Source organism: Lutjanus erythropterus, chromosome 5, assembly GCF_056507025.1.
Source record: "Lutjanus erythropterus isolate fLutEry1 chromosome 5, fLutEry1.hap2, whole genome shotgun sequence".
Taxonomy (NCBI): Eukaryota; Metazoa; Chordata; class Actinopteri; order Lutjaniformes; family Lutjanidae; genus Lutjanus; species Lutjanus erythropterus.
The window spans coordinates 19,299,430-19,326,004 of NC_139321.1; the positions used below are offsets into that span (position 1 = coordinate 19,299,430).

A 26,575-nucleotide genomic window follows, 5' to 3' on the forward strand; every position below is an offset into this window, starting at 1 on the left:
ACAGCTTTGATAGAAGAGATGAGAGCCAACAGAAATCAAGACAACAACTTATCTCATGTTGTCACGCAATTACACAATATCCTTTTAGTCAAATGGAGGAAATGTTGCTGCATAATGTGCTTTGCTATGTCATCATATTAAAGGAACTATGCATATTTTGCAACACTTTCTTAACTTCCATGGGAGTATAAGTGTGGAAAAGCATACTATGCTGGTTTTTCCAAAAAAAACAAAAAAAAAAAAAATAACAGTGTAGACACATAGGCTATAGAAATAATCCATCTAAATCATTACTTATGGCTTGCTATAAGTGTGTGTCTGTCTCTGCAGGAACTCTGCTCTCTGCCTTTATTTTGTTATTTTCTCATTATTTTGCTATCTTTGGGTGGTGGTGTGTATCCCCCATCCAATAAAGCATGCAAGATGTGAGTTCAGGACTCTAAAGAAATGACGACCAATGGTTCTCTTTCTTCTGCTCTCTGTCTGTGAGAGCTGCAGAGAGAGATACACAAGCATACATACACGCAAGCAGAGCAGACTGAGGATTGCTTCGGCTGCATTCCTGTAAAATCCAGCACGTTTATTTGTGCTTTCAAACGTTAACGCTGTGAAACAATCAGATAACGTTTTTTCTTTTACTCTCATTCACTGCTTTGTTCTGACTGACGGCACTCCCTCTCTATCTCTTTTGACCAATGCACACATACAGCAGAGCAGACTGAGGATTGCTTTGGCTGCATTCACACAAAATTCAGCCTGATTTTTTGTGCTTTACAATGTAATCTATGTGAAACAATCAAATGATGTCTGATTCACTGCTTTTTTTTCCCCTCACTAACGCTGCCACTAACCCTCTTCCTGAACACTGATCATTTATGCAATATATTGTATATTTCTTATGATATACAGTATGCTCATTCATAAACATACATTTGTTTATATGTATACCTATGTGTGCATATCATACCAAAGACCATGACCTCTGTTTCTTCTAATCAGTCTAAACAAGAACACATCTTAGTCCTGGAATGATGTGTGTGTGTGATTACTAGTTTGTACTTTTATGAGGCAGGTACGTTTTGCTCCAAAATATTTTCTTTTATTTCTTGAATAACAGGATGGAAGGGCATGACCAGGCAGCACCCCTGTGTGTTCACCTTTTATTTGGGAATGCAGCCGAGATGTGGCACACTTAGAAAGTAAACACAAGTATCCAAGTTTGTTGTGCATGAGACTCGATGTTGCTTCACCGTTACTCCTCCTCCCGCAGTTCACAGTTACATATACAGAGTCAGCAACACCTCTGCCAAAGATAGGTAAGCATGTACCAGACAACAAATATGACGAGACAGGTCAGAGACAGGATAATTACCTCGAGGCAGGGTTAGGCTGTCCTGAAGCATGCCAGTCAGTCAGATGGGATTTACTGCTCAGAGACAGTGTGAAAGAACTGGAATAACAATAGCTGTTAGAGGAGGAGGAGGAGGAGGAGGAGGTGGTGACGTGCAGCACAGACAAGAGAAGAAGAGAGAGGGCGCGAGAGAAACCAAACAGAAGAGCCAGACGAGACAGACAGCAGGACAGATGACTGTGCACAAGGTGGCAGACAAGATACAGAAGTTACATAGAGCCAAATCAACGAGTCACCAGCAAGACACTGTACATTTTAATAAACAATATTAGAAAAACAAGGGGCACATGCTGTTACCATTACTATTATAATTTTTAGAGGGGTGTGTTGTAAAGGTTGGCATCTACCTTGTAGGCGCCACACTGTGCTCCTTCCTCTGCGGTTGAACTGTAATTACAGACTTACCAAGAGAGAACACCACAGTCATTAAACTGGTGTGAAGAAGACAATCAGTCACACAGGCTGGAAAACAAAGATAATGACGTGCTGTTTTTGAATGTGCGTGTGACTTGGCGTGTTTGTGGGTAGGTCAGGAGTTATCCAGTGGCTGTGGGAACCTGTGAAAGACCAGCTTTTGTTTCAGTTCTGCAAGTGCTGAAATAGTTCCTCAAAATACCTCGTATAGCTTAACTGACATCAGTTTCATTTATGATTCATAGTTTATTTCACGGTAATAAGACCAGATGGTGAAAATAATAAAAAAATCACTTGTCTTTATGAGAATCTATAGAGATGACAAGAAATCTTACACTGAACCAAGGCCACAACATCTGTGCTGTCTTTATAAGACATAAATCAACGCTGATCTCAGAAATGTGGCACTTGTAGTGCAGTTTGCTACATACTTTAAATATGTTTTTTACAACACTGTTGGAAGGACTAAATTATATAAATAAATGGTTTGACTGCAGACAGAAAATATATGAAGACATAACTCTGACTGTCTCTGACAAACATGTTGGCACATACCTACTCTTGTGTGCAATAATTCTGCAAGCTGAGCCTGGCATATTTCATGATGCGCTGCAGCGTGCCCTTGTGCTATTGTAGGGTTGAAGCCAAAGATAACCCTGTATCAGTACGCCGCTCCGGAGTGAAATGCCTCAGCATTTGACCTCCCTGACCTCTCCCAGTCTTTTCCTTCTTCTAAGATCTTTTCTGGATAGTTTTAATTGCTTTCTAGGGAACACATTTGAATACTTTGTACTTTAATATCAAGCGAACGGCTTTTAAACTTCCACTCTCAGCTTCGCTTTGCTGTGGCGAGGCTCTACACCATGCTGGTGTGAACCAAACTCTGTGATTTGTGTGCGGAGATAAGGCAACAGCTTTCTGGCTCCCAAACACTGCTTATGTCTGCAAATCTGTGCATCTCCCAAACAATAAAGGGCTTTTACGCACTTCTCCTTGCCCACAGGCCAGATCTGATTAGAGTTTTGACGTCAGCCTCAGCTTTTGTTCCAGAAGATCTCAAGCATAGCATCTTCTTCTTCTTGTTTTTTAACATGCACATTTGAAAATGTTTGATTGATGCCAGAGAATGACATTTTCAGGATTGAGGTTGGCATTTTTATTCAATCACCATGTTGATCCATGAATCTCCAGAAACATTTGTTTCACAAGCATATTTAATCCAATGCAAACGAGGTCAGTGAAGTAAAGGTAAAGAATCAATTTCAGAGTTTAAACGTGAGCAGTCACCTGCCAAACACTGTAAATCCAACCGCCCAGACAGATGAAAACAGAAAGTATAGTACTTATGCATGCTTTTATGCATTTGTGTACTCTGCCTGCATGACCTCAAACTCATGTGCATACAAATGTTCATTTCTGTGTCTGTGTGCGCCTACGTGTCTTGTCACACGCTTGTCCTTTATGTATGCATACATGGGCATGAATATGTCAATGCTCTTCATTTTTCACGCTTGAATGCACACCTTTTCTGTCATGGGAGTGTGACTGTGTACCTGGTGTGCAGTGCGTGCGTGCAAAAAGCAGATACGAGTGTTCTCTGGTGTCACAAGTGAACTTTGTACCTCTTGGATACATGCTGGAGGCCGGCCAGTTTAGCCTACATTGTTTACCCGAGCCTTTATACAATGACTGGGATGGCCGATCGTGTTTACTAGCTCTTCTGTGCAGCCTCGAGACCGGGAAAATGACATCTCAGAAAGGCAATTTGTCTTGTGTGCTTTGACCGACTCCAAGTTTAAGAGTCGCTTCAAGTGGAAGTATTTCCTGTTTGTTTCTCAGAGGAGAGTTTGAACCTCAGCTTCACTGTCAGCCAATCAGCAACTGTCAAATCCTCAAATTTTAAGGGAGTTTTATTTGTTGAAATCAAACTGAGCTGAAATTAATGTTGATTTAAATTTCTACTTGATGGCAAATCCATCACACTTACATGTTTGGAAGCAGCAAATAAAATGTTCTCTCTGAAACAGATCCCAATCTCACAACTATTTTGCAATTATTCAAAACAGTTTTGTGTCTGTGAAGTAGTGACACCATTAGTGTGATTTTTCAGTGACTACAGCAATACTTACTTAATTCAGACATTTGCATCCATTACAAAAAAAAAGAAAGCTGCATGCTCACTGAGCTGAAAAGCATTCTCAAGGAGAATCCCATTAGAAAAAGACACCTCATTTGTTTTGTCACAGCAACACTCACTGCTCAACGCAGCCTGAAAACAGCACTGATGAAAATGTCACTCAGTGAACGCAACGTGTTGTGTTTATTTCATTCACATTATGCGGTAAAGATGTCACCTCACAGTGCTTTTGTCAGATTTTCTGACTTCAGCAGTGCCACCAAATATCCTGAAGTTAAGCTCTTATCTGTTTCCTTCTTCTCAACTCTGCTGTACATCTACAAATGGACTGTGACCAAAAAAAAAAAAAAAAGAAAAATCCCTCAAATGACCAATCAGTGAAGCTTACAAGATTTGCGTCTTTGTCTGAGGGGCAGGCCTTTTAGCTTTTTGAAGGCAGGATAGGCTGGGGTTCCTGTAAACTCCCAAGCAACCTGTCAGCTCAGCTCAGCACGCCACAGTGCTGGATCTCACAGGTTTGTTTGGATCACACAGAAGCTTTTGATGCTGATCTTTCCCCTGGATGAGTCACATCCTGACAAAGTATTCTTGTGTTACACTGTAAATCCCACTGAACTGATATCAATCATAAGCAAAAAGGAAACATTCAATAGTGTTGACAGTGTAGGAAGAACTGAGGCATAAAAGAACACATTAAGCCAGCTGCTTTTCACATGTTAAGTGGTAATAGACAGGGTTGGTCAGAATATTTGAATACTTTTACATTACTTTCAGATTATATCAAAATCAAACACTGAAAATATTGCATCTCATACTAAAAAGCTGGTTGTAGCCACAAAAAGTTCCACAAACACTGGAAACCCTGGAAATAGAGATACATGCTACAGCCACTTTAACCAAATCAAGTCAAATAACTGTATATATTAAGGACATGTAACTTAAATATCATGAAACTGTCAGTCAAAGTATAAATACGTGAAGGACACAGTGTCATTGACTTAATGCGCCGACACAGTTCAGCAGCAGCAGAGACGAGGAAAGTGAATGTTTCTTCGTTAATCAATTGCCACGTTGGAATCTACGTGGTTGAATCAGACTTATATAAACTGTCTGAGCAGTGACACATATGTTACCACTCATAAGGAGCTACACTTGGTTGTATAACTGCATGTCATCCATTACAGCTGATTTTTCAGCCATAAAGTACATAGATTGAGGGCAGATTTGGGAATTAACCATAAAAAAACAGTAAACGCACCATGTGAGCAATGGACAGCCGTGCAGCGTGAAAAACATTGCTTTAGATATATAGATATATTGAATATAAATGAATATATTGATATTCATACTAATGAAACATGCCAGAAGGATGAGATTGAATTATTACACTAAATAATATAAAAGGAAAAAAGTTCATCTTGGCAGCCATGGAAAAAAAGATAATGATCTACTTCTAAACTGGTATATAAATACATACATATATGTACATACAGTGTAATTAAATTAACCAGTGATTACAGCTTCATGAGAAACATTAACAAAAATAGAAATATACCTTTGAAGATAAACATCTTTATATTTTCTTAAACTAAATAATGCATAAAAAGGATTCATTTCACATCAGTGGTGGTAATGTACTATGTAGTGTGATTTTGTGTTATTAAATTATCCTACCATTTAATACTTAAAATACTTAGACAGATTAAGACCTTATCAGGGATTTTACGAAACAGATAAAGCATCCTCAAGGCTACAATTACTTCTGTTACTTTTCATTTTTAAAGTGCATTCTAATTAACACTAATAAGTCCTCATTAGCTTTCCAGAATTTAGCAGTGAGAATGATGATGCAATGTGTGTGTTTATAGCCTCAACACATTTGTTTTACAGTCTTCACACGGGTGGCCAACATCTGGATATACATTTCAGTTTTTCTCCTTCAGGAGATGTGGCTGCCTTAATTGCACTTTCTCATTAACGTTTCTCAAAGCTTTCTTCTGTTTAACTGCAACATGTTTCTTTTTAAGACTCGGTGTGGAACAGGGGCCCGCACATCTGGTCCTGTCCTTGTCTGTCTCAGCCTGTCCTCTTGTCGGTAGGGGATCCTCACCATGCAGACAGGCTGAGGAAACATTGCGTACCCTGTGTTCTCTCCGTCTCCTTCGGCCCTCCTCTCTGTTTGCATGAGGTCCACGCTGTACCTCTGTGGGATCAAACGGACCTCTTGCCCCGTGGTTTTAGTTGAATGGTTTTAACTTGTGATGCTCTGTGAAAGGGGAGAATTATATGAGGTGCTGAAAATGTGTGAGTTCCCCGGTGCACCACTTCACAGCTGCACTTTGAGTTATAGCAGGTTCCCCCGTGAGAGAAAGTAAAAGTGAACTATGAATGGTTTTAATCCAACTCTATAGGCTTGGCTAAATTTATGTGCATATTTACATATGAAAACAGCTTAGGTTGATTTCCAACTGTACAGAAGTTTTACCGTAGCAATCAATCAAAGTTTTCAATGGTGTTGCCCCAAGTTAAAATGCAAACGGGGCTGAGATCCCTGGAGTGAACATTAATGATCAAGAGAGCACATTTAGTACAAAGGAGAAGTGGTCTGTGTCCTGCTTCTATTCAAATCCCTATTCCCTTTTGAACAGCATGTATGTGCACCTATAGATGTACTGTATATTAATTCAACAGTCTTTCAGAAGAATTGCTGCTTTTGAGGGCATTATATGGCTTCACATGGCCTTTAGCTATCTGTACACGTATGTTACCTGCTTCAGTCTTGGTTGGCACAAAAAATACCCCAAGCAGATCAGGTGCGTGTTATTCTGTCATCACCGTTTAGATTTACAGCTTCGTTGCTTTACTCACGAGCATGCTGTGTAGAAAGCTGATTGAATTATGATCTGAGTCATTCCTGTGGTCTTGTTGAAGGAGAACAATATGATTTATTTGTCTTGTACAGATCAGTGGATGGCAGGATGATGAAACTTCCTTAGGCTAATATGAGTAACTCAGAAGAAACAAAGTCCTGGTCACTGCTGTCTGTGCCTGGGAGGTGAGAGGCAAATACTGCGATTTTGCAAGTGGTTTTACCCAGGGAGGAGTTATAAATTAAGGAAAGTTTTAAGAAAGTAAGAGAGAATATGATTCATCATACTGCTTGGAAGGTATTATGAAGTCTTGGAAATATCAGCCATCCCAGGGCAGAAAGAGATCAAAAGATGTCACGAAATGAAAAAGTCTTAGGAAGTGAAGGGCAAAATATAAAAATACAAAGTCAGTTCCTAGATTCTGTCAAGTTATTGCACAGATGATTCCACTGGTGGGCAGTAATTTTTCATGGGGGCTCACATGAGAAATTAATCAGACTGCCTTGGGCCACTCACAAATGTGATATTACACACAACACACAGCTTTACCGGTGACATCAGTGAAATAATGGACGTCAATGTCATGTTAAATATCCTGAATTCACTGTTTTTGCTTTTTATCACTCATCTTTGCCATTCAGCTACTGTACAATGCCGTTGTAGCCTATGCTGTGCTGTACTCCTATAATAGTCAAAACACAGTAATGCATTTTCACTGCTGGTCACCCTGCCTGGATTGCAATGTGATGGAATTGTAGGCTAATTACTTTTGTTGGTAGGGTCCAAAATTTGAAGTTTTACGTTTTGCCATCCAGGCCAGATACATCTGCCTTTTCACATGTGGAAATATTATCTATCTATCTATCTATCTATCTATCTATCTATCTATCTATCTATCTATCTATCTATCTATCATGGCCATTTGTGTAGCATTTTAAGCTGTTAGTACACTTTCCTTCAGCAATGACCGCCAATAACTTGTCTCAAATTATCCGTGGGAAATTAGTCATTGCTCCACCGTCATCTCGCAGGTGACAAAGGATTAGCTTTAATGCTCAGCGGAGGAGCGTGCTGGAGTCTGTGGGAACGATTCAGTGTTTAGATGACACTGACAGTGAGAGTTAGCAGGGTGCCTATCATCCAGTTAAATCCAGATCGTGCTGATAAGGCCAGACGTGCATGAGCAACCACGTATGCAAGCGTGCGGCCAACCGCATGCATCGACGTACACGCGGGCAAACAAAAACACAAGCGAGCACACAAACACGCACCGGGGGACGGCTTGTTGAGGGCCGAGCTTCCTCCAGTGTTGTCCCAGTTGCTGGTGACTTGGGTCACACAGCTGCAAGCTAAGCCAGAGACACGGAGGGAAAATGTTGAGAAAAGTGGGGAGATGGAAAGAGGGGGAGATTGCGAAGTAGGAACAGACTAAAAGAAAAAGTTAGTACTGTTACAGTGAGAGATAGTTTTGAGAAGAAAGGAAAAAAGGAGATAAGGAGATTATATATGGTCGAGGGGTAGAGTTTGAGGAAGAGTGTTCAACTTGAACCAAAAACTGCACTAGGCAATTTTATACTGTACATTTTTACCAGAACATATAAATCTGTAGCACTCTACTTAAAGGGGTGTGCATAAGACATGGTCATTACACTGTCATGATATCTCTCATAACCATGAAGGAGTCTTTACGAATGTTTTTGACTGTTGTCATTTTGTGTCATTTGGTCAATTATGGTACCAATTTACTTGAAGTGTAGGGAATTATTAATGACACTGTTACAAAAGTATATGAGAGTGTAATAAAACTTAATGACATCTTTATGTCAAGTCCAAAATGTACCACTTTACTTCAGGTCAAGGAAAATTTTCATGACACACTCTTATAATTGCCAATGTCGTAAACAACTACATATGAACGCTTAAAGTCATGTTAAATCATTAAGCTAAGCAGTTTCTTTAAGTTTGAGAATGTCAGATTGTCTGAAAAAAGACACTGACAGGTTATGTTGTCTTGATTAATGTCAAGTTGTAATAACAAAGTCATTATAGGCTTTATTAATGACAAGTTGTCATAACAAAGACATTGACAGGTTATGTTGTCTTGATAAATGTAAAGTTTTCGTAACAAAGACATTTTTGTCTTGTCATCGTCATGTTCTCAAACAATGTCAACTTTGCATGAAAAGTGACACTTAACGACAACAATCATAACCGCTCATTAAGACTCCTTCATGTTTATGACGGGTGTCATGACCACACACCTCTTAAAATAAAGTGATGAAGATACTGTTGCTTCTCGTTGTTTTCCACTGAATGAAATTCTCTGTCTTTTTTTTCATATTAATTTTCTCATGCCATTTGCCCTCTTGAAAAACTCATGCAGACTGTTTTGTGCTGTAAACCAATTAAGTGGTATCCCCATAAAGATGCTCAGCCATCATTTAAAAGCATCTATTTACTCTGAGCACAGATGCTGCCAATAATCGGAGCTGCAGCCATTTGCTTATGATAAACACACTGCGCCAAAACCATTTTTGTAATGACTTATTGATGTTAAGATTCCACATGTAGCCCAACAGATGAGACAGTTTGCAGTAAAAAATAAAACCCTGCCAACTCAGAGCTGGTAGCATGATACAACTCATTGGAAAACAATTCGGTATATGCATCAATCAGCTTCACAGCCCATATAGTAGATTTATCAGTGTCAGTATGTACCCATTAGCACAATGTCAGCATTCCACGGTTGAGGGCAACTCAGATTAGACATAGACTCACACAACCACAGTAGCTACGACAGCTGAGGTATACAGTACACTAAAGTAACATAGGCAGATGAATATAGACAGATGGCCATGAACTCTGTAACCTTTTGTTCTGGGACATGATCCAGCAAACAGTGTATTTATCGCAGGTGCCATGCAAAGTGGCAACCGTCCAATGTTTTGAGTGTTACTATTCATGCTTTGTGTTAAGTAAACACTGCAGGAGAAGCTTACCTCACTTTTTTTATTTTAGAAATATAGACTCAGACGTTTTGGATTAATAACTCAAATAGATTCTTTAGGGCAGAGTATACCAGACAGAAAAAATAATGAGCAATCCAACATCTCTCTCATAAAGGTCGATGGTAAACTAGGCGACCCATAACGAGTCAGAGGGCTTTGACACGGCTAATAGCAAAGTTCACTGCTATTTAACGCTGCACGGCCAATTGAGTCCACAACCTTTGACCTTTAGTAGAGCGTCCACGGAGCCATTAGCAAGACCACTTAACTGCATCCAAAACCGAACAGTCTAATCCCTTATCTTTCAGAGCAGACAATCTCGTGTGTGTGTTTGCACTGAAACACAGATGGGGATCCTGTGGGCTATGGACTAGAACATGCTGTTATTTCTTTCTGGGGGGGGTGGATGAATGTGGCACGACAAGGGTTCACCATACTGTGATATTCCTCTAACACACTCCTCTGGGCTCCGGCTCCATTTCAGTATTTTCACAGTAAATTTAGCCAGGACATTCTCCATGTTACAACTCAAGGTAAATCTTTACATTATGGCCTGAAGCTGTCTGACTTGTGCTGAATCACAGCCTGGTGCCAGATGCTGCGAGGTCCCCGAGCTTGTTAACCGTAATATACTGCACACAGCACTGTTTGCTACAGTACTGTTTGTCCTCTTGTAAACTGCTGTTAGTGTCAGCAAAGGCTACTGTAAATGAACTGATTATCATTTTGTATGTACTGAAATTAAGTGCATTAATTTCAGGTAAGCAAAGCGTTAAAGCGGCCTTCTGTGTTAGGTCGAGAAACTGAATTAATGTGATGGAGGAGCAGCTGCAGCCTGGTCTTGGTGGTAATGCTCAAAATTAAGCACTTCGCACTTCGTGTCACACTTTATTTTTCAGTCCACTAAGACATAACAAGCTGTACTTTATATCAAATTAGAAAAAAAAAGTAGAAATAATATGTTCTTAATTAGTCAGCAAACAAACATAGGTATGGCCTAATTAGACATCATACACTAAACAGTACACTAATAAGACAAGTACTAAAGCTGTACTTTGTATCAAGTTAGGCAGACACAAGATATCATATGTCTTTTATTACATGATATTAGACAATTTATTAGATCCTTATTAGACTTTCTTAGAGGGTAATTAGGGACACATTACAACAGTGTAATAAAGTGTGATAAGGGACTATACAAGGGGCTGTTACTGTTTAATAAAGAACATATTATTCCTAGTTTTTGTCTAATTTGATACGAAGTGCTGCTTGTTATGTTGTTATGTTAGTGTACTATAAAAATAAGTGCAACCAATGTTACATAGAAAAGGAGATTATTTATTAAGGAAAAACTCAGTTAAAACAGTTCCTCACAGATGCTGATAAGTACAGGAGTGTACAAACACACACCTGCTTGTCGAGATTCTGGTTGTGTAACAGCTGCCTTTAGGGATGTATGGAGGAAGAAATGGTTTCTATGTTTCCTACCATGCAATCATAATTAAAGCCTTTCTGTATAAGTACAGCCTATTAAAAGCTGGTCCTTCGGCGCCTGTAACCAACATTTAACCAAACTGCTTAACACAGCAGCTCAGACTCATAATAACGCTGAGTTCATGACATAATTTTGTAGATTTTAGAGCCTTAAAGTAATATATAACCTGGCTTGGAACCTGGTTTTACTCTAATTCCATATATACAGGATGTATGTAATTACTGCTATCATGAAATGCTGTGACAGCAGTGGTGTCATTTATTTTCTCTTTACCCATGATTCCTTTGCTGCCCCCCTTCAGAGATTCAGGGGAATAAATAAATAGCTGTTACTAATCTCCGCATGATAACACGATGAGTTGCCTTGTAAATCACTTTTGATCTTCTCTTGATGTTTGTACAGACAGTATTGGTCATGTGTGTGAAGAGATAATTGTCGTGGACGTTTAATTACATGGCACCACTTGTGTGGCGGTCAAACAAAAACAAGAAGCTTCCTACAGTATATGGTCTGCAGCGGACTGTAAAGAAACCTGGACATACAGTATCAGTCAGCTCATCTTGTCCTTTGCTGGAGACAGAAAAATATGAAAATACATGTATACGTTTGGATATTTAAAGATAAGTACTACATTACCCAAAAAGAATAAATAAGTCATAAGTTACAGAAAGCAATGTCTTGATGTCTTTTCATGTTTTAAGCACTGTGAAACCTCATGAAATTTAGGACAGAGGGAAAAAAAGGAAGAAAAGAAGACATCCACCTGAGCTGCTTGAATGACTAAGCTGAATACAAAAGGATTAAATGTTCTTGATTTGAAATGAATTGCTCTTGACATGATGAGTGTAAACATGCCCAAATACAAGTCATCCATTCCCTTTACTGATACTATGCAAGCCCTTTCAGAGGCAGCTCAATTGCTTTCCCAGGAAAATGACCTAAATAACGAACACAGTTGAACTGAATGAACCTGAAATTCATCTGCTACAAGTAAATATAAATTACATTTTGTTGACTTTGAGGCTGTGTGGCAATGCACTGTAAAAACCCATACGGGAATTTAGTGGAATCAGCTACTGTTTTTTCATTTTAATTATCCAAGTTAATTAAACTAGTTATTATTAGTGTCTATTTTCAGAACACTTTAAAATTTATAAACATAAGTTCTTCTAACTTGAGGTCTTTTGACTTGAAATGATGAGTTGAATAAATGTGTTGTACAAAGTTCACCGGGCTGCAGCTCAGAGGAGGAGCTATCTATCTATAGCTCTATAATTATCCATTAGGATAATTTGACCCTAATGGGACCAAAGATTACAACACTGAACCCCATCTCGTGATAAATGCCAAATATTTCAAACCAAAAGATACGTCTTTGAAAAAGCAACAGGGAGAAACTGGTTTAACGTGACTGTCATGTAACACAACACTCGTTTGTACATCAAGTTCTGTACACAGTATCAAATGACAGAACCCTCAGATGGATTAAATGCAGGAAGAGGTGTGAGAAACTGTCAAACTAGAAAGAAGCTTGCAATTAACCACGGCGAGAGTGGCTTATTTTTGCTGCGACACCTTCACCAGCAACGAAACAAACATTAATACATTAATTACACCCCCGATGACAAAAGGCTTACTAAAACTGACAAACTGACTTAATCAGACTTTTAAAGTGTTTAGAGGATGTTGCATAAGATACTGCTGAGCTAATTTAGTGGCCTCAGCTCATTTTACATTCAAATAATAAGCAGTTGTGTAACATTTTCTCTGTGGTTAAAACGATCCCATATTAAAGACCATATAAGTGAGCAAACACTATGTTGCATACTCTTGTTTGGCTGCCTTTAATGTGCTGGAAAGTCTAGCGCTGGATAAGATCATTATATGGAGAACAAGTTTCACATCGTGGAACAATGGCCCAACTATGTGTTTTACTAGACATATTACCGCTGATTGAATGAGGTATGGAGATAGGCATGATGATTGTTCCCTTCAGGTACGCTTAGAGAAAGATCTTTTGCTTTGACTGCCTGAAACAGACACTCACACCGCTGTGCAGAGATGAAACAATTGGCACCATTTCAGGAAAATGTCATTTCATTGTAACTCTGTGGCCATTGTGTTCCACTGGATCATACAAGTGCCAGTCTGAGCGTGGCACTCACAGTTATGGCTGCATATCCAGAGGTATCGCCGGCGCTCAATTGTCTCTTTGTGCTTTGAGAACTCAGTTGTTGAGAACAAACAACAGCAGAGCAGTGAGCAAACAGGCAAAGAGCTCCTGCGTCTTCATTTGGAACAACATGGGCCAGTCTCACAGGCATCCCGCCGAAGTTCCCCCCATTGGGGTTATGCCACCCTCTCCCAGGACGGTGTGCGCCCTCCGGCTGGCCGAGGCGCCCCACCGATTCTGCTGTCACTACCAGCACTTCAGCTATCCTGAGAGAGTTATGAGCTACTCGCCCCCTTACTCACCGAGTCTGTTCAAGAGGCCGGATCGGCGGTAAGTGGGGCGCCGCAGAGGACAGTCAGTTTGTCTTGTGTGTGAGAGGATGATATTGACATGTGTCAGTGACAGATGCTTGCATCAAAGACAGTCCAGGTAAGGATGGATGATATTGGCAGTGTGTCAGTCTCTACATGATGTAGGGATATGGATGCACTGTTTGTCGTGGCTTTCACGTGTATGTTCACATAAGAGTCATTTAAAGCTACTACAAAGAGTTTTTAACTGGTTGTGAAACGACCTCAGTTTATTACTGATGCCTGTATATGACTTCCATAAGTCAATAAGAGCATTCCTGAGAAGACTGGCTATTACATAGTTGGATCGTTGGATCCTGCTTGAAATGATATGAAACCACATGAAACAATCCTGTGTTTACATTTTCCCAGGAAAAGTTATGGTTAGAAGTACCTAAGCCAGTTATAAAGAAGCAGGAGGAGATTTTTCTTAGAAATGCTGCGGCTTGTGTCCACTGGAGCCTTCAAGATAAACAAAATATGAAAGATCCTTGTAGTTGCTTTAAAGCAAGCCCTGGAAACTATTACAATTTTCATAATATTCATTCTTTCCAAATAGAGAGCAAAACAGAACAAGAAATGAAATACCCTATTCTCTATATCAGCTGTGTTTAAAGAGATGTTATGGCAGAGTAACATAAACCTTAATGATCATGTTGTTGAAAGTTGTCTTTTTCAATTTTCTCCCATGGTGAATTTGCTAAACTGATGTGTGCATTGTTGGCCGCTGTGCGCACAGTGTTGAAAGCAGGCAGAGAGAGATATCTCCACCAGCCCTCAGATAACAATGTCGGGCCTGTCATCATCTTCTGCATGCGCTGCATGTTGAATACAGCCTATCACATAAAGTAATATTGCATGCAATCCAAGGGCAGAAATAGACAGCCTGTTAAATTTATTGAAAAATCTCATGAGAAAGACCAAGGCCGTGTGCCTTGTCTCGATTCATGGCTCAGGAGACTTATAGGTGATGTGATAATAATGACTGCCTCTGGGTGTCCTAGTGTTCGTGGAGTGTTCAGTATTCATTGGTTGTAAGCAGTCGTGTTGGCCACACTGACAGCTTCCTCTGAGACTGCCTCTGGCTGCAGCCGGTGGCAGGCCTGTATGTTCTCAGGCCACACTCTCATACATGCCACGCATTCCTAATTGTGAGAGTGCAGATGGGACACACAGTAAAAAAAAGAGAGAAAAGGAATCAATTTTACCAAAACCGATAGACTTGTTTGTCTTCTTCTTATTGGCCTGTTTTGTGTGCATCTTGAATGTGCGTCAAAAACCCCAGAATGCTGCTCATAACAAAAGCTGTGAGGTTGGCGGCATGTCTCAACCCAATTCTTCTTCAGCCATTGGTGCAGATGAATCACAGTATTATATAATGCGGTTGGCTCTTGCGCAGGGGACATCTGATGGAAACCGTGGCCCATCGCCTAGCTTCAGAGTGACTCACTGGATTTGGCAGATGCCAAACATGGTCAGGCAGTAAGAGCTCCGCAGAAATATGAGTGACTTTATTTCGTGAAAAGGCAGCTTAAGTCAACTTCTGAGGCACTTAAACTGTTCGGAAAGATGCTAGAATTGCTTTTGTTGTGTGTCTTTAGCTTGTTAAGATTTGTGCTGGAGCAGTTATTAAACTGTGATTAAAGCAGGCAAAGCAGGAAGGTCGTGGGCATCCTATTTGACACTGTCATCATCTTACTGCATGTGGCTCATTAGGTATGTTTTACTTGAACAGTGCAGGGAGGCTCCCCACCGTCTGTAGTTTCTATCTGTGCATCTCAGCAGAGCCACAGGCAATCGCTGTGACTCGCCCCCTTCTAAATGGGACTATCACAGCGGGGCGAGGTAATTCACCAGCCCCTCATCACCAGAACAGGGCTTGATATTAAACCTGGCAGCTGTACTGTCACAGCACGAAATCTGAGACGACAGGCGCTATGGGCTCTAACACCCAGTCAATGTGCTTTCTGCTTAGACTCGTTAGGCCTACCAAAAGTCACCCTTTCCACTCTAATTGTTTCGTTATATAACAGAACTCCTTTTTCTCTAAAAAACGTGGCAGACCTTAATTTACAATGCAGAGATCAGAAAATTGAGGGCCCTGGCTTATTTATTATCATTTTAAATGCAAGTTCTTTTCCTGTGCAACAAGGAAAACCATGGCGTTATTCTTTCCAAACATTATTCATGCTAATTTATAGCTATGTTAGACACTCAGCAGAGAATTTCCATAATAGTTATTGTGACTTGGTGGTATTGTTCTACAGGTCGTTGGTGTTTTGTAAAAAAAAATTATGACACAACAGAGGCTCTCTAATAGAAATTTAATTGGCTTATAATCAGAATTGAATCAGATAATTGTAACAACAAAAGGGAACATAATGTGACAGCTGAGAGGCGCTGGGCAATTACATTAGAGCTATTAAAACCTGCATGGACGCCTCAGTAAAAACAAGGTCTATTGCTCAATAACACCGTCAGTACTGAGAGAAAATGCTGTGGGGAAAAAAAGAGAGATAACAGCAGAACTGTTTTTTTTTTTTTTTTCTCTGTGTCCTCTGTGGTTGGCTTCTACTAAAAATCGTTTTTTACATTTTGTAAGAGGCTCGGTAAAGTTGCATCACATGTTGTAAAAATGCACGTTCAGAAGATCATCTGAAGTGCAAGAGGTCATAACTGCACCTGAGAAACACCTCAGTTCTGAACCCAGAATGATCCTGTATGCCCTTCCAGTGAGGGGATGTTGATAGTTAATAGACAACATATGCATTACAGTCAGTGTTGCCCTATGAAATTTCTTTGACTGCTGTTGTTTAGGCTCAACTACAGTGTGATTTAAAAAAGCACAAGTAGCGTAGTATGGCATGTAAACACTATTAAATAAATAAATAGAATACAGAAACACATGTGGAGCGTCCTTTTAAGAATCTTCCGTAAATTTTCCAAGCAGGAAAACAACCTGGAATTATCAAATTATAGAGCCGGGAAAAGGTGCACGGAAAATTCCATGCCACTGTAAACATTTGTGTCCAGGAAAAAAGCCTTTGTCAGGAATATTGTTCCCTATGGGAGGCTGTATTCTACAGTTTCACCACCAGAGGCCGATAGAGTTCAGTATAGACTGAGGGGAAATTTACCAGGACAGAGTGTGGAAAAGTACTTATGCAGAATAACTGTACATATGTGCACAACACGGTACAGGACATCCCTTTTTAACATGTACTGTAACAAACAAACACAAGATGAAAGGAACAAAATGTGATTATTGTCAAGGACATTTTGTGAACTTATTGTCAAGGACATTTTGTGAACTTAGTTGTTTACATTCAGCTGAGCAAATCAAGAACTGCTAAATACATAAATAAATATTTAAATTTCACATTTAAAGGAAACATACTTAAAACATCCATAAAATTGCCCATTAAATAAGTTAAGTGATTCACATGGAAATCAGATGATACAAGTCCTCGCCACATGCAACCTTTCTGTGGCCGAATCGAGTTGTTCTTTATTATCAGCACGAGCTGCTTGTTTGCGCAGACCTCTCATTATTCAGTTGGTTGTTATGATATAGTTTGCAACACTGAGTACGGATTTCGGTCTGTGGGTTAACTGCAGCAGCCCGCAGCAAAGAAGTTCAGCAGCAGGGCAGACGTAATGCTGCGTTCAAATGCTCCTCTCAAGCTCGTTATTTCGATACGCGCGTTTGTTTACTGCCTGTGCAACCTAAAATTGATTGTTTTTGGAGACATTTGTTTTGTTGAGAGGTGTATTTTACACTATATTCCAGAATAGAATGACAAATGCATTGTTTTAGTTCACGGATAACACCAAAGTGTTCTTTTATTTTTGTTTTTTGAAGAGACTCATCCTTCTGACTGTAAAAAAATATATAATAACAACCCCAAAAAAGGAGCAAAAGTCTACACAATCTATATCATTTTTATACAGACCATCTAATCTGTAGCATGTGATGGATGTTCTCATAATCACAAAAAGGTGGGGGAAAAGTCCTGAACTAAAATTCCAATTAATATGAGAATGTCAGTGGACTAAGTCATCCCCAGTCTTGTCATCTCAAGGATATCAATGAATATAAAGTCCTTTGTGCTGTAAATAAGTGGTGTTTATTCCAATCTGTTAAATATATACTCACTTGCATTTGTTTCTGTCTTCTTTGCTTGTTTGCTTTGTTCTTTCTTATTTTGTTTGTGATTACATATTTGCAAAAGCATGAGAGTAAAGATGATAAAGGCCTATGGTGTAAAACAGAATAATTAATGAAATTAAATCAATAAAAACATCAATTGCAAAAAAGTGAAAATGGCGTAAAATGTAGTTATCAAATAATAATAAGTTCTTTCAACTACATTAATTCTTGTGAAATGTATGCATTAATCTAGTATGGGGCATAGTTGTGAAGCAGTAGGTTGTATAGTCCATTGCATTATATTTTATGGCAGTATGTATTGCATTTAATCTTTATTCTGCACAATAACATCAATGCGAGGGAACAAAACATTCCCTGACCTGTGGGGCAAATCTTACAAAACAGCAATACTAGAGCAGCATCGTGAGCACGAGTACGTGACCAGCGCGTTATTTACCCTCCGTGTTTACTAAGTAGGCCAAATAAAAGTTCAAGTGTATAGATTTGATTTTTACATGCTCCAGCTCTCCAGCCAAGTTTTCACGTGAACGCACCATAAAATCTGACCCGCCGACTCATTTGACTAATTCATGCGCGCGTCAGATGACGTCAGGGGGCAAGTCACTTAAATAGCAGCCAGTGGCAGAAATAGCATCAGACAGTCGCTTGTAAAAACCGGCGAAGCTCTATCCTCGACACAGCACACAGCTCAGCTCAGCTCAGCTCAGCTCAGCCAGCAGCAGCGAGTCAGTGCATCGATACTACAGACCAAACAAACACGGATCTTACAGTTTAGGGTGAACCAAACCAGTCGCAAACGTGGCGAGAAATATCATCCAAACGAGTCTGGTACTCAACATGAGCACGGAGATGTTCGCGAAAACACCCATGGAGGTGGCCGTCTACCAGTTGCATAACTTCTCCATCTCTTTCTTCTCCTCGCTACTCGGAGGAGACGTTGTTTCGGTCAAACTTGACAACAGGTAAATATCCGAAATATACTGTAAAGATATGTTTGAAAAAAAAAAATGCGTTTAATGAGTTATATAAATCGGAGCATGAGTCAGTTATTCTTATTCTACTGCAGGCCTTCACAAACTGTAAATGCATTGTTGTCCATTTGCAGTGTCTGATGTGTGTAATTATGCCTCTGAAGGCTGTCTGCTCAGCTGTGTTTCTGTCTGCTGCTGTTTACTTGGACTTTGAGCACATATCTACGCTGATTTGTCACGATTTCCCCGTACACTTTGTCCTCCTTACACCATAGCCTATATAAAATCATAATCCTACTCTCATTGCATACTTTATAAAAGTCTAGTAGATAACACTTGAGCAAACAGTTTTTCTTTCAGTTTTGCAAGCTTTCTGTTTCACTGTTTCAGACCGGTGAATTCAGGAAGCACTAAACCTTGCGTTTCTTTTGTAAATAGTTCGGGATTATGTTGACTCTGAAGTTGAAGGCAGTTGTTGTGACATTGAACTGTTAATTTATGGCCTCTTTTTCTTCTCTTCTGCAGTGCCTCTGGTGCTAGCGTTGTGGCCATCGACAACAAGATTGAACAGGCAATGGTAAGCACAGAAACACAGACAGACGCATAGATATACTGCAGGCTGCACCACAGGAATATAGATTACACTATATTGTACATGCATATTGACTGCAGGTCCTTCAAAAGTCTAAAATTCAATAGTCTGAATTTTAGGCTGTAAAATGTCAAGAATGTTTTTGACAGGTCTGAAAAATTGATTGAATCATGAAGTTAACATCACTTTTATGAAGTTGCATTAACTTAAGTTTGCATTTGGGAAAATTAGGAGTGATCACACTGTTACAACTATAAAATGAAACCAACACTGACCCATGACCACTCATGAAAACTGATGAAATGGGTCTTAAATAGTCTTAAATTCATAATAGTCTTAAAAAGTTACATTTAACCTGACGAAACCATGGACTGACTTCTACAATGCAAAATTATCATTTAACAGTGGGCTGATGCTGCTGTTTACAGTGACTACCAGTAGAGCCACATTGTTTATTACTAGCATCAAACCTGTGAGCTTTTAGATGGTCTCTCTGTCCACAAGGGTTTGTCCTGAAAAAAATATCATTGTGTATAGAACAGCGATAACCCACTGACCTCCCCAAAACGCATTTCCTCAATGCGATCTGCAGCCAGCTCTTTATGAATGCTCTGGGAAGTCCCTGTTATGTAAAGGCATGCTTTATTCATGTGACAAACTACAGAAACAAGAGCAGGAAGTCAAAAAAACAGAGCCTGGTAGCAAATTTGCTGCGCAGAATTATTGAAAACACCCTTGAGTCAAAGCTGTATCATGTATACTTCACTGTATACTCTTTCTCATAAGAAATCCATGCGAGTAAACTTGTCTGGAAAACTTCATCATTCTTTCAGCACCTGCATCAGCAGGATTTCTGCAGGTCCTTAAAAACTCTAAAATCTAATAATCTCAATTTTAGGCCTCAAAATGTCTGCCAGGGCTTAAAACTGAATTGTGAAATTAATGTTGCTCTTATAAAGTTGGATTTAACTTCATTATTGCATTTTTGGGGAAGAAACTATATTGATCACACTGTAACAACTACAAAATGAAAGCAACACTGACTTAATAAACACTAATGCAAATGTTAAATTACATTTACATTAGTCTTAAAGTCTTAAATTTAACTTGAAACCTGCAGAACCCTTGATCAGCGGTGCACCCTAGCAGATCAGCCTTGGCCTGAACATTTCTCGGTTCCAAACTGATCCATCTCTTCTTCTTTCTTCTGACAGGACCTTGTCAAGAACCACCTGATGTACGCGGTGCGTGAGGAGGTGGAGATCCTCAAAGAGCAGATCAAAGAGCTGGCAGAGAAGAACAACCAGCTTGAGAGGGAGAACTACCTGCTGAAGAACCTGGCCAGTCCAGAGCAGCTGGAGAAGTTCCAGTCTCGCATCCCAACAGACGTTCTGCTGGACAATCAGAGCTCCCAGGTGACCCCAGACCACCAGCAGCAGCAACAGCAGCAGCAGTCCTGCCTCCACAGCACTGGCTCTGCTGTGTAAGTGGCTCTGCCTTGGGGCGGGCAGAGCCACTGTCTCTTAACAGTAATGGACCTCCATTTGAATGAAGTGTTACAAAATCGCCGTCGCCGAGAACCCTTCGATGAAACAGCGAAGGTGAAGCATCGGGGCTGTAAATGATCGATGGGACACAAAAGAACTGTTGACTCTGATAAGCACAAAACAGAACTTGAGACGCTCTGACCGGTGCAGTGTCAGGCCCGTCCTCTGATACCGTCCAACTTCGTAGTCTCTGTGTAGACAAAAGCGCTGAGAATAGAGAGCGGGCTGACTAGACACCGACGAGCGCTTGCTTTCAGACAGCCGAACCCTTCCAATAAGCACCCTTTGCGAGGGTGCGAGGAGGTCAGAGGTTGATTGGGCTGGCCCTGTGGGTGCTACCTTGGAAAGTGTGCGGGGACAGTTGCACCCTGCTCACCCAGGATTGACCCAACTGAGACGGTCCTCCATGTCTCAACGAGAAGAGCCCCATCATGCGGATTCGTCCGACCTCAAAATACAAGTTTCAAGGACTCCCAGTCGCACATTTCAGCCACGTACCAAGGACTTTTCCTGTACCTGCGATGTATTGCTCATGTGTTTGTGTACATTTAAGCATAACAAGAATAATCAACAGGATAAGCTAAGGCGGTAAACAGAGGTGGCGGTTAACGCAGTATAGCCTATTAGAGCTGGTGGACTGCTACAGTAGACTGATCCAAGTATACTGTCATGATTCATAAAATATAATCTTGTATTTTCTGCAGATGGGGCTTGCTGCTTATGGGGGAAGTTAATCCTGCTATATCTCCTGTTTTTGTTTGTGATTCTGAACAAAATTTTGTAAAATAGGAGTATTGTACAGTTGTTTCAAAAGATTGTTTTGTAATCTATGAGGGGACAGGCATATCTGCCCACCTTGTTTGCCTAGCTCCTTACAGCAAAGGATAACTACAGTGTACAGAGAAACATCCTGAGGTGAACTTAGTGGAGATGATGAGCAAGCAGAATCCGGCATTTTGTTGCTGCACATGCACTCCTGTTTTTAGCAGCCCCGTCCAGTAACTGGTCCATTTTCTTGCTCAGATGCCAACTTGAAAACGATGGCATGACAACAGTGCCTGTCTGTAGTTAAGAGGAACACATTTCCACACTGAGCTCTGTTGTTGTTGTTGTTGTTGTTGTTGTTGTTTTCTAGCTACCAAAGACTTTGCCTTTTTTTATTTTCCTTTCACAACAACAACAGAGGCCGAGCAAACCAGGACCATGTGTAAAAGTTCACAGGGAGAAGCTAGCGCTACAGTTTCTATGTATTTTGTAAAGATAACGGTATTGTTGCTGTAAAAGTATCCTGGAAACAGTTGTTCACTATGGTGTTTGGATACGACTGCACATTTGCAATAAACCTTATGTTTACATAGTACAATACGTTGACGCGTTGTTTTTTGTTTTTTAACTGTGTCCACAGATCTTGTGATTTATGGTTTGATGTGTGACATCACAAACTCCTGATAGGAAAGTTAAACTCATGATCTAACATTGGGATTTTTCAATATTATGGAAACACAATATCATTTCAAGTCCTTAAATAAACATCAAATGTGTTTCTAAGTGGGTGTAATAAGTGGCTGGTATTGTCATTACTAATGCCTTATGCTCTAATACACTATAGTTACAGTAGAATACCACTGACACCAGACCAGGCTTTTTTATAGTACATTTCCCTGCAATGGAGAGATTTATTCACTGGAAGTCCAGTTAGGGAAGACAGATGAAATTGCTGAAACAACACCCAGGATGATTTCATTTTCTGCAGCTGAAGTAAGAGTCTGAGAGACGGTGAAATTCCTCTCATTTGAATTTCAGAGTGAACAACACATTGTCTGTTCACAAACCTAACCTCGCATTCTTGAAAGTTGGAGCCACTCCACAACATCTTTGAAAATATGCTGATTTGTGTTGACTTTTGTGAGACTTGTTTGGTGTTTACAAGGTCAGTCTGACGGGCAGCATGTGATTTGTAAAAATCAGCACAATGTTGCAGCGAGCCACGAGGCTCCTGCTACAAACAAAGGCACTTTTTTTTAAAGGGACAGTTCACCCTAAAATCAAAAATACATACTTTTCTTATGCCTATTGTGGTGTTTATCCATCTAGATAGTTTTTGAGGGAGTTGCAGAGTTTTGGAGATATTGTCTGCCTTCTCTGGAATATGAAGAGACTTAATGGCACTTGGCTGGTTTTGTTCTAAGCGCCAAAAAAAATACATTTGAAAAAGTCAACACCAGTGTCTCTTTCCAGAAGTCATGACCCAGTTACTTTAAATAATCCAGACATTGTTGTGAGCAGTTTCAGGAAGAAACTACTTTCTTTCTATTAAAAGGAAAGTAGATCAGGTAGATTCTACTGTAAAAAGAAAGTAGCTTCTACCCTAGAAAGAAAATGGTTGCAGCATGAAGCTGCTCCCAACAAGGTGTGTGTATTACCTTGAGTTGCATTTAATCTATCCACTTACAGTGGAGAGCAGACACACACCTCTATAGCTGATATCACCAAAACTTGGCAACGCACACCAAAACAATCAAAATGGCACTACAGGTATGAGGAAAAGTGTGTATTTTTGATTGTGGGGTGAGCTGTCCCTTTAATTTAGCATGTTTACTCCTTGAGACTTTAAAGAATCAAAGTTTGATATTAGTAAGTACACAATTTTTTCTTTCCAAAGTCAAAAACAGTGTGACCACTAATGATAGTGAAGTAATAATAGCTGCTTGCCAGTAGACTGGAATCTGCCAGAGTGAAAAAACAGTTTGTCCTAGTAGCATTTCCCTTCAGACGGATTGGCAGCCATTCAGTGCAGCCTGTGTAACTAGATATGTTGTGGCTTCCCTAGTGCGTAGACCAGGCTCACATCCATCCACCGCTAAGAACAGAGAGACTCAGCTCGGGCTCAGAATCACCACCACAGATCAAATAGCACCAGAGTAAACACAGTGTCTTCCCCACTGCTCATTTTTACACACGAAACTGTGGTCTCGCTTGGTGTTTTGTGTCATAACAACCGATTCTGTGTGAAACAGAGGGTCCTAATCAATATGGCTATCCCAAAATGCATTTAATTAGTGTCAGGTGGGACGTGCAGTGGTATTGACTGAGGAGGACATTTGTTTAACGTAGCAATGAAGAGAGGGACAGGCGTTTATTGGCTCTTTGCACAAGACAGTTGGAGTCAGTCTCTGCTCCCTATCCAGACACCTGAAGACCTTGTGCATGTCAATTTGGGAAGTGATACTGCAGAGTTGTGCGAATGGCTAATGCAGACTCAAACACTGTGGAAAAATTCATCTGGCTGTACAGCTAGCATACATGCCACAAGCTCAAGAGGCTCACAAAACGTCTGAAGACAATTAGACTTTGGCCTGATTTGCTATTTTGATTTAACACCCATTCTGTCTTTCTATTTTGAGACTGGCTTTGTAACACTGTGTTCTAGAATAATTTAAGTGCATGTGGCTTTTTATTGAAACCAATTCACCATAAATCTCCAGTAATGGTTCGCAACTAAAGCTCAATCAGGAAATATTTGTCTCTTTGCCGACACCATGTTTCCTCTTTAGGTTTTCCATGGGTCTTGTTGTTTATTTGTTCCCACTAGTTACCTCTGAAAGTCAAGCTTTTTCAGGTCAGATCGAGTGTTTTCATGTCTGCCATGTTGCAGGTACCAAACATAAACAATGCAGCTGAACTTGCCAGTTGTACCTGATTTCTTGTCCAGTATGGTCAACTTTGGTCAACCAAAAATAAGCTTATAGTTTCACGGCAATGAGCTTTTTAAATATATGGGTTTGAAGGGTATTTTGATCCAAGTAGTTGTATTTGCAGAACATAAGACATGACATCCTAAAAGTATTATCCATATTTAGTTGAATTTCCTTGGCTTTCACAATGCACACATAATGAGCCTCTCTCAACCATCCACACACCGTCTGGTTGAAGGTTTCCAAACCTTTGGAACATTTCAGGTTCTTAGCTGTGTACGGGCTTGGCAAAAAAGTCATGTCATTCCAAGGCAAAGGTGGTTCAAGACGATCAGATGCTGTTCCGATCATACAAAATGCCAGCAAGGGATCCAGTGGTGTTATTCCCAAGACCCACTGGGCAGCGTCCAGGAAACCAAAGTCTCTGGGTTCCGGGTGGAGTATGGTTGCAAACCTGAAATGTAATTGATTGAAGGGCTTCACCTGGAGTGAAGCCTGCAGCTTAATTTGACTCAACACAGGAAATATCACCTAGTCCAGACATGGACTTGGACATGGACATGGACGATTTATCTGGTTAATTCTGATAACGAATAGGACTCCAACATGCACACTAGTTGTGTGGCCTTGTGCAATCTTAGTTTTGCTGTTTCATAACAGTGTGACACATTGGAAACTCTGCCCCTGATAGGCTGGCTCTCGTCTTCATTAGTTAGGTTGGTTATTGAAGCTATTTTGTGTGGATGTGATCACAGGTGTGTCTTAAAGTTCTGGCTTGTCGCTTGTTGTGTCACGGGAAGAAAAAGTTTGAAAACCACTGCTCTCCCAGTAGTGTTCATTACTTTGGTTGTACTATTCTTACTTGTAAGATGTCTATGTGGATTTAATGTTATCCATTTTAAGACCAAACCAAGATGTTCTAAATTACATAACCCCAGTTTCAACACATTTACTGTTTTACAAACACATATCAAACATTGATCTCACCCCCTGGTTAAAAGCTCACCGGCTCATGTGTAGGACATGTTCATATTCATTCATTTGTTAATGACTAAAGTCTTGCGCCCATTTTTGGCTTCCACCAGATTCTCTGAAAAAGGCAAAAACACAAAAGATCTGAATCATCAGGGATTACACACCATTTCCCATAAAGTACAGTAAAATATTAAAAGTGTGGGAAGAGCCTAAGGTGTTGAGAAGTTGCTTGAAACTCAGCAGCCAAGAGAAGAGTTTGTGTTGGATTACTAGTGTTATGCAATGAGAAAAAAAAAGAACATCTGTTTTGGATGGAAATTCAGGGGTTGTGCTGGGATAAGCGAGCCCTGCCTCCGTGCGGTTTGGTTCGCATGCAGGGAAATAATTTGGTCTGACTTCTTCTCATGCAGACATATACAACTTGTGTGTCCTCTGGATGCCAGCGTATTCATCATGTCAACATTAAAGTCAGTGCTGAACGAACAAAATGTCAAATTTTAGCAGTGTGTCATTCTGTAATGCTGTGTTGTGCGTCGCAGTTTTCCTGTAATATGACCAAGGAGTTGCTCTGCTCTTTCCTGAAGCAGTTCAAAAGAGCTGCAAATTGTTGATGACAGATGGTTATGTAAGATGAAAAATATGCCATTACTGCTCCCTCATATAAGAAAACTATTTACAAGCCTCAGAAAAACACAACAAGACTTCACACAACATTAAAGCATGACTTCACAAATATCTTCACACCACTTATTTGTTGAAGTGATCT

The 26,575-nt window shown here is 40.1% G+C and overlaps 1 protein-coding gene across 3 annotated transcripts in view; it reads left to right on the top strand.

Annotated features, from left to right (window-relative positions):
- tsc22d3 (TSC22 domain family, member 3) overlaps positions 1-21,265 on the top strand; it is a 42,013-nt gene extending 20,748 nt beyond the window's left edge. For 2 of the 3 annotated variants that reach the window (XM_084719049.1, XM_084719050.1), the window contains 2 exons: positions 19,526-19,577; positions 20,807-21,265. In XM_084719049.1, the coding sequence (XP_084575175.1) occupies positions 19,526-19,577; positions 20,807-21,079 (325 nt within the window). In that variant the 3' untranslated portion in view covers positions 21,080-21,265. Of the gene's footprint in view, positions 1-18,707; positions 18,992-19,525; positions 19,578-20,806 lie in introns of those variants that run through there. The other variant, XM_084719051.1, reaches the window with a different exon arrangement.
- The last annotated feature ends 5,310 nt before the right edge of the window (positions 21,266-26,575 follow it).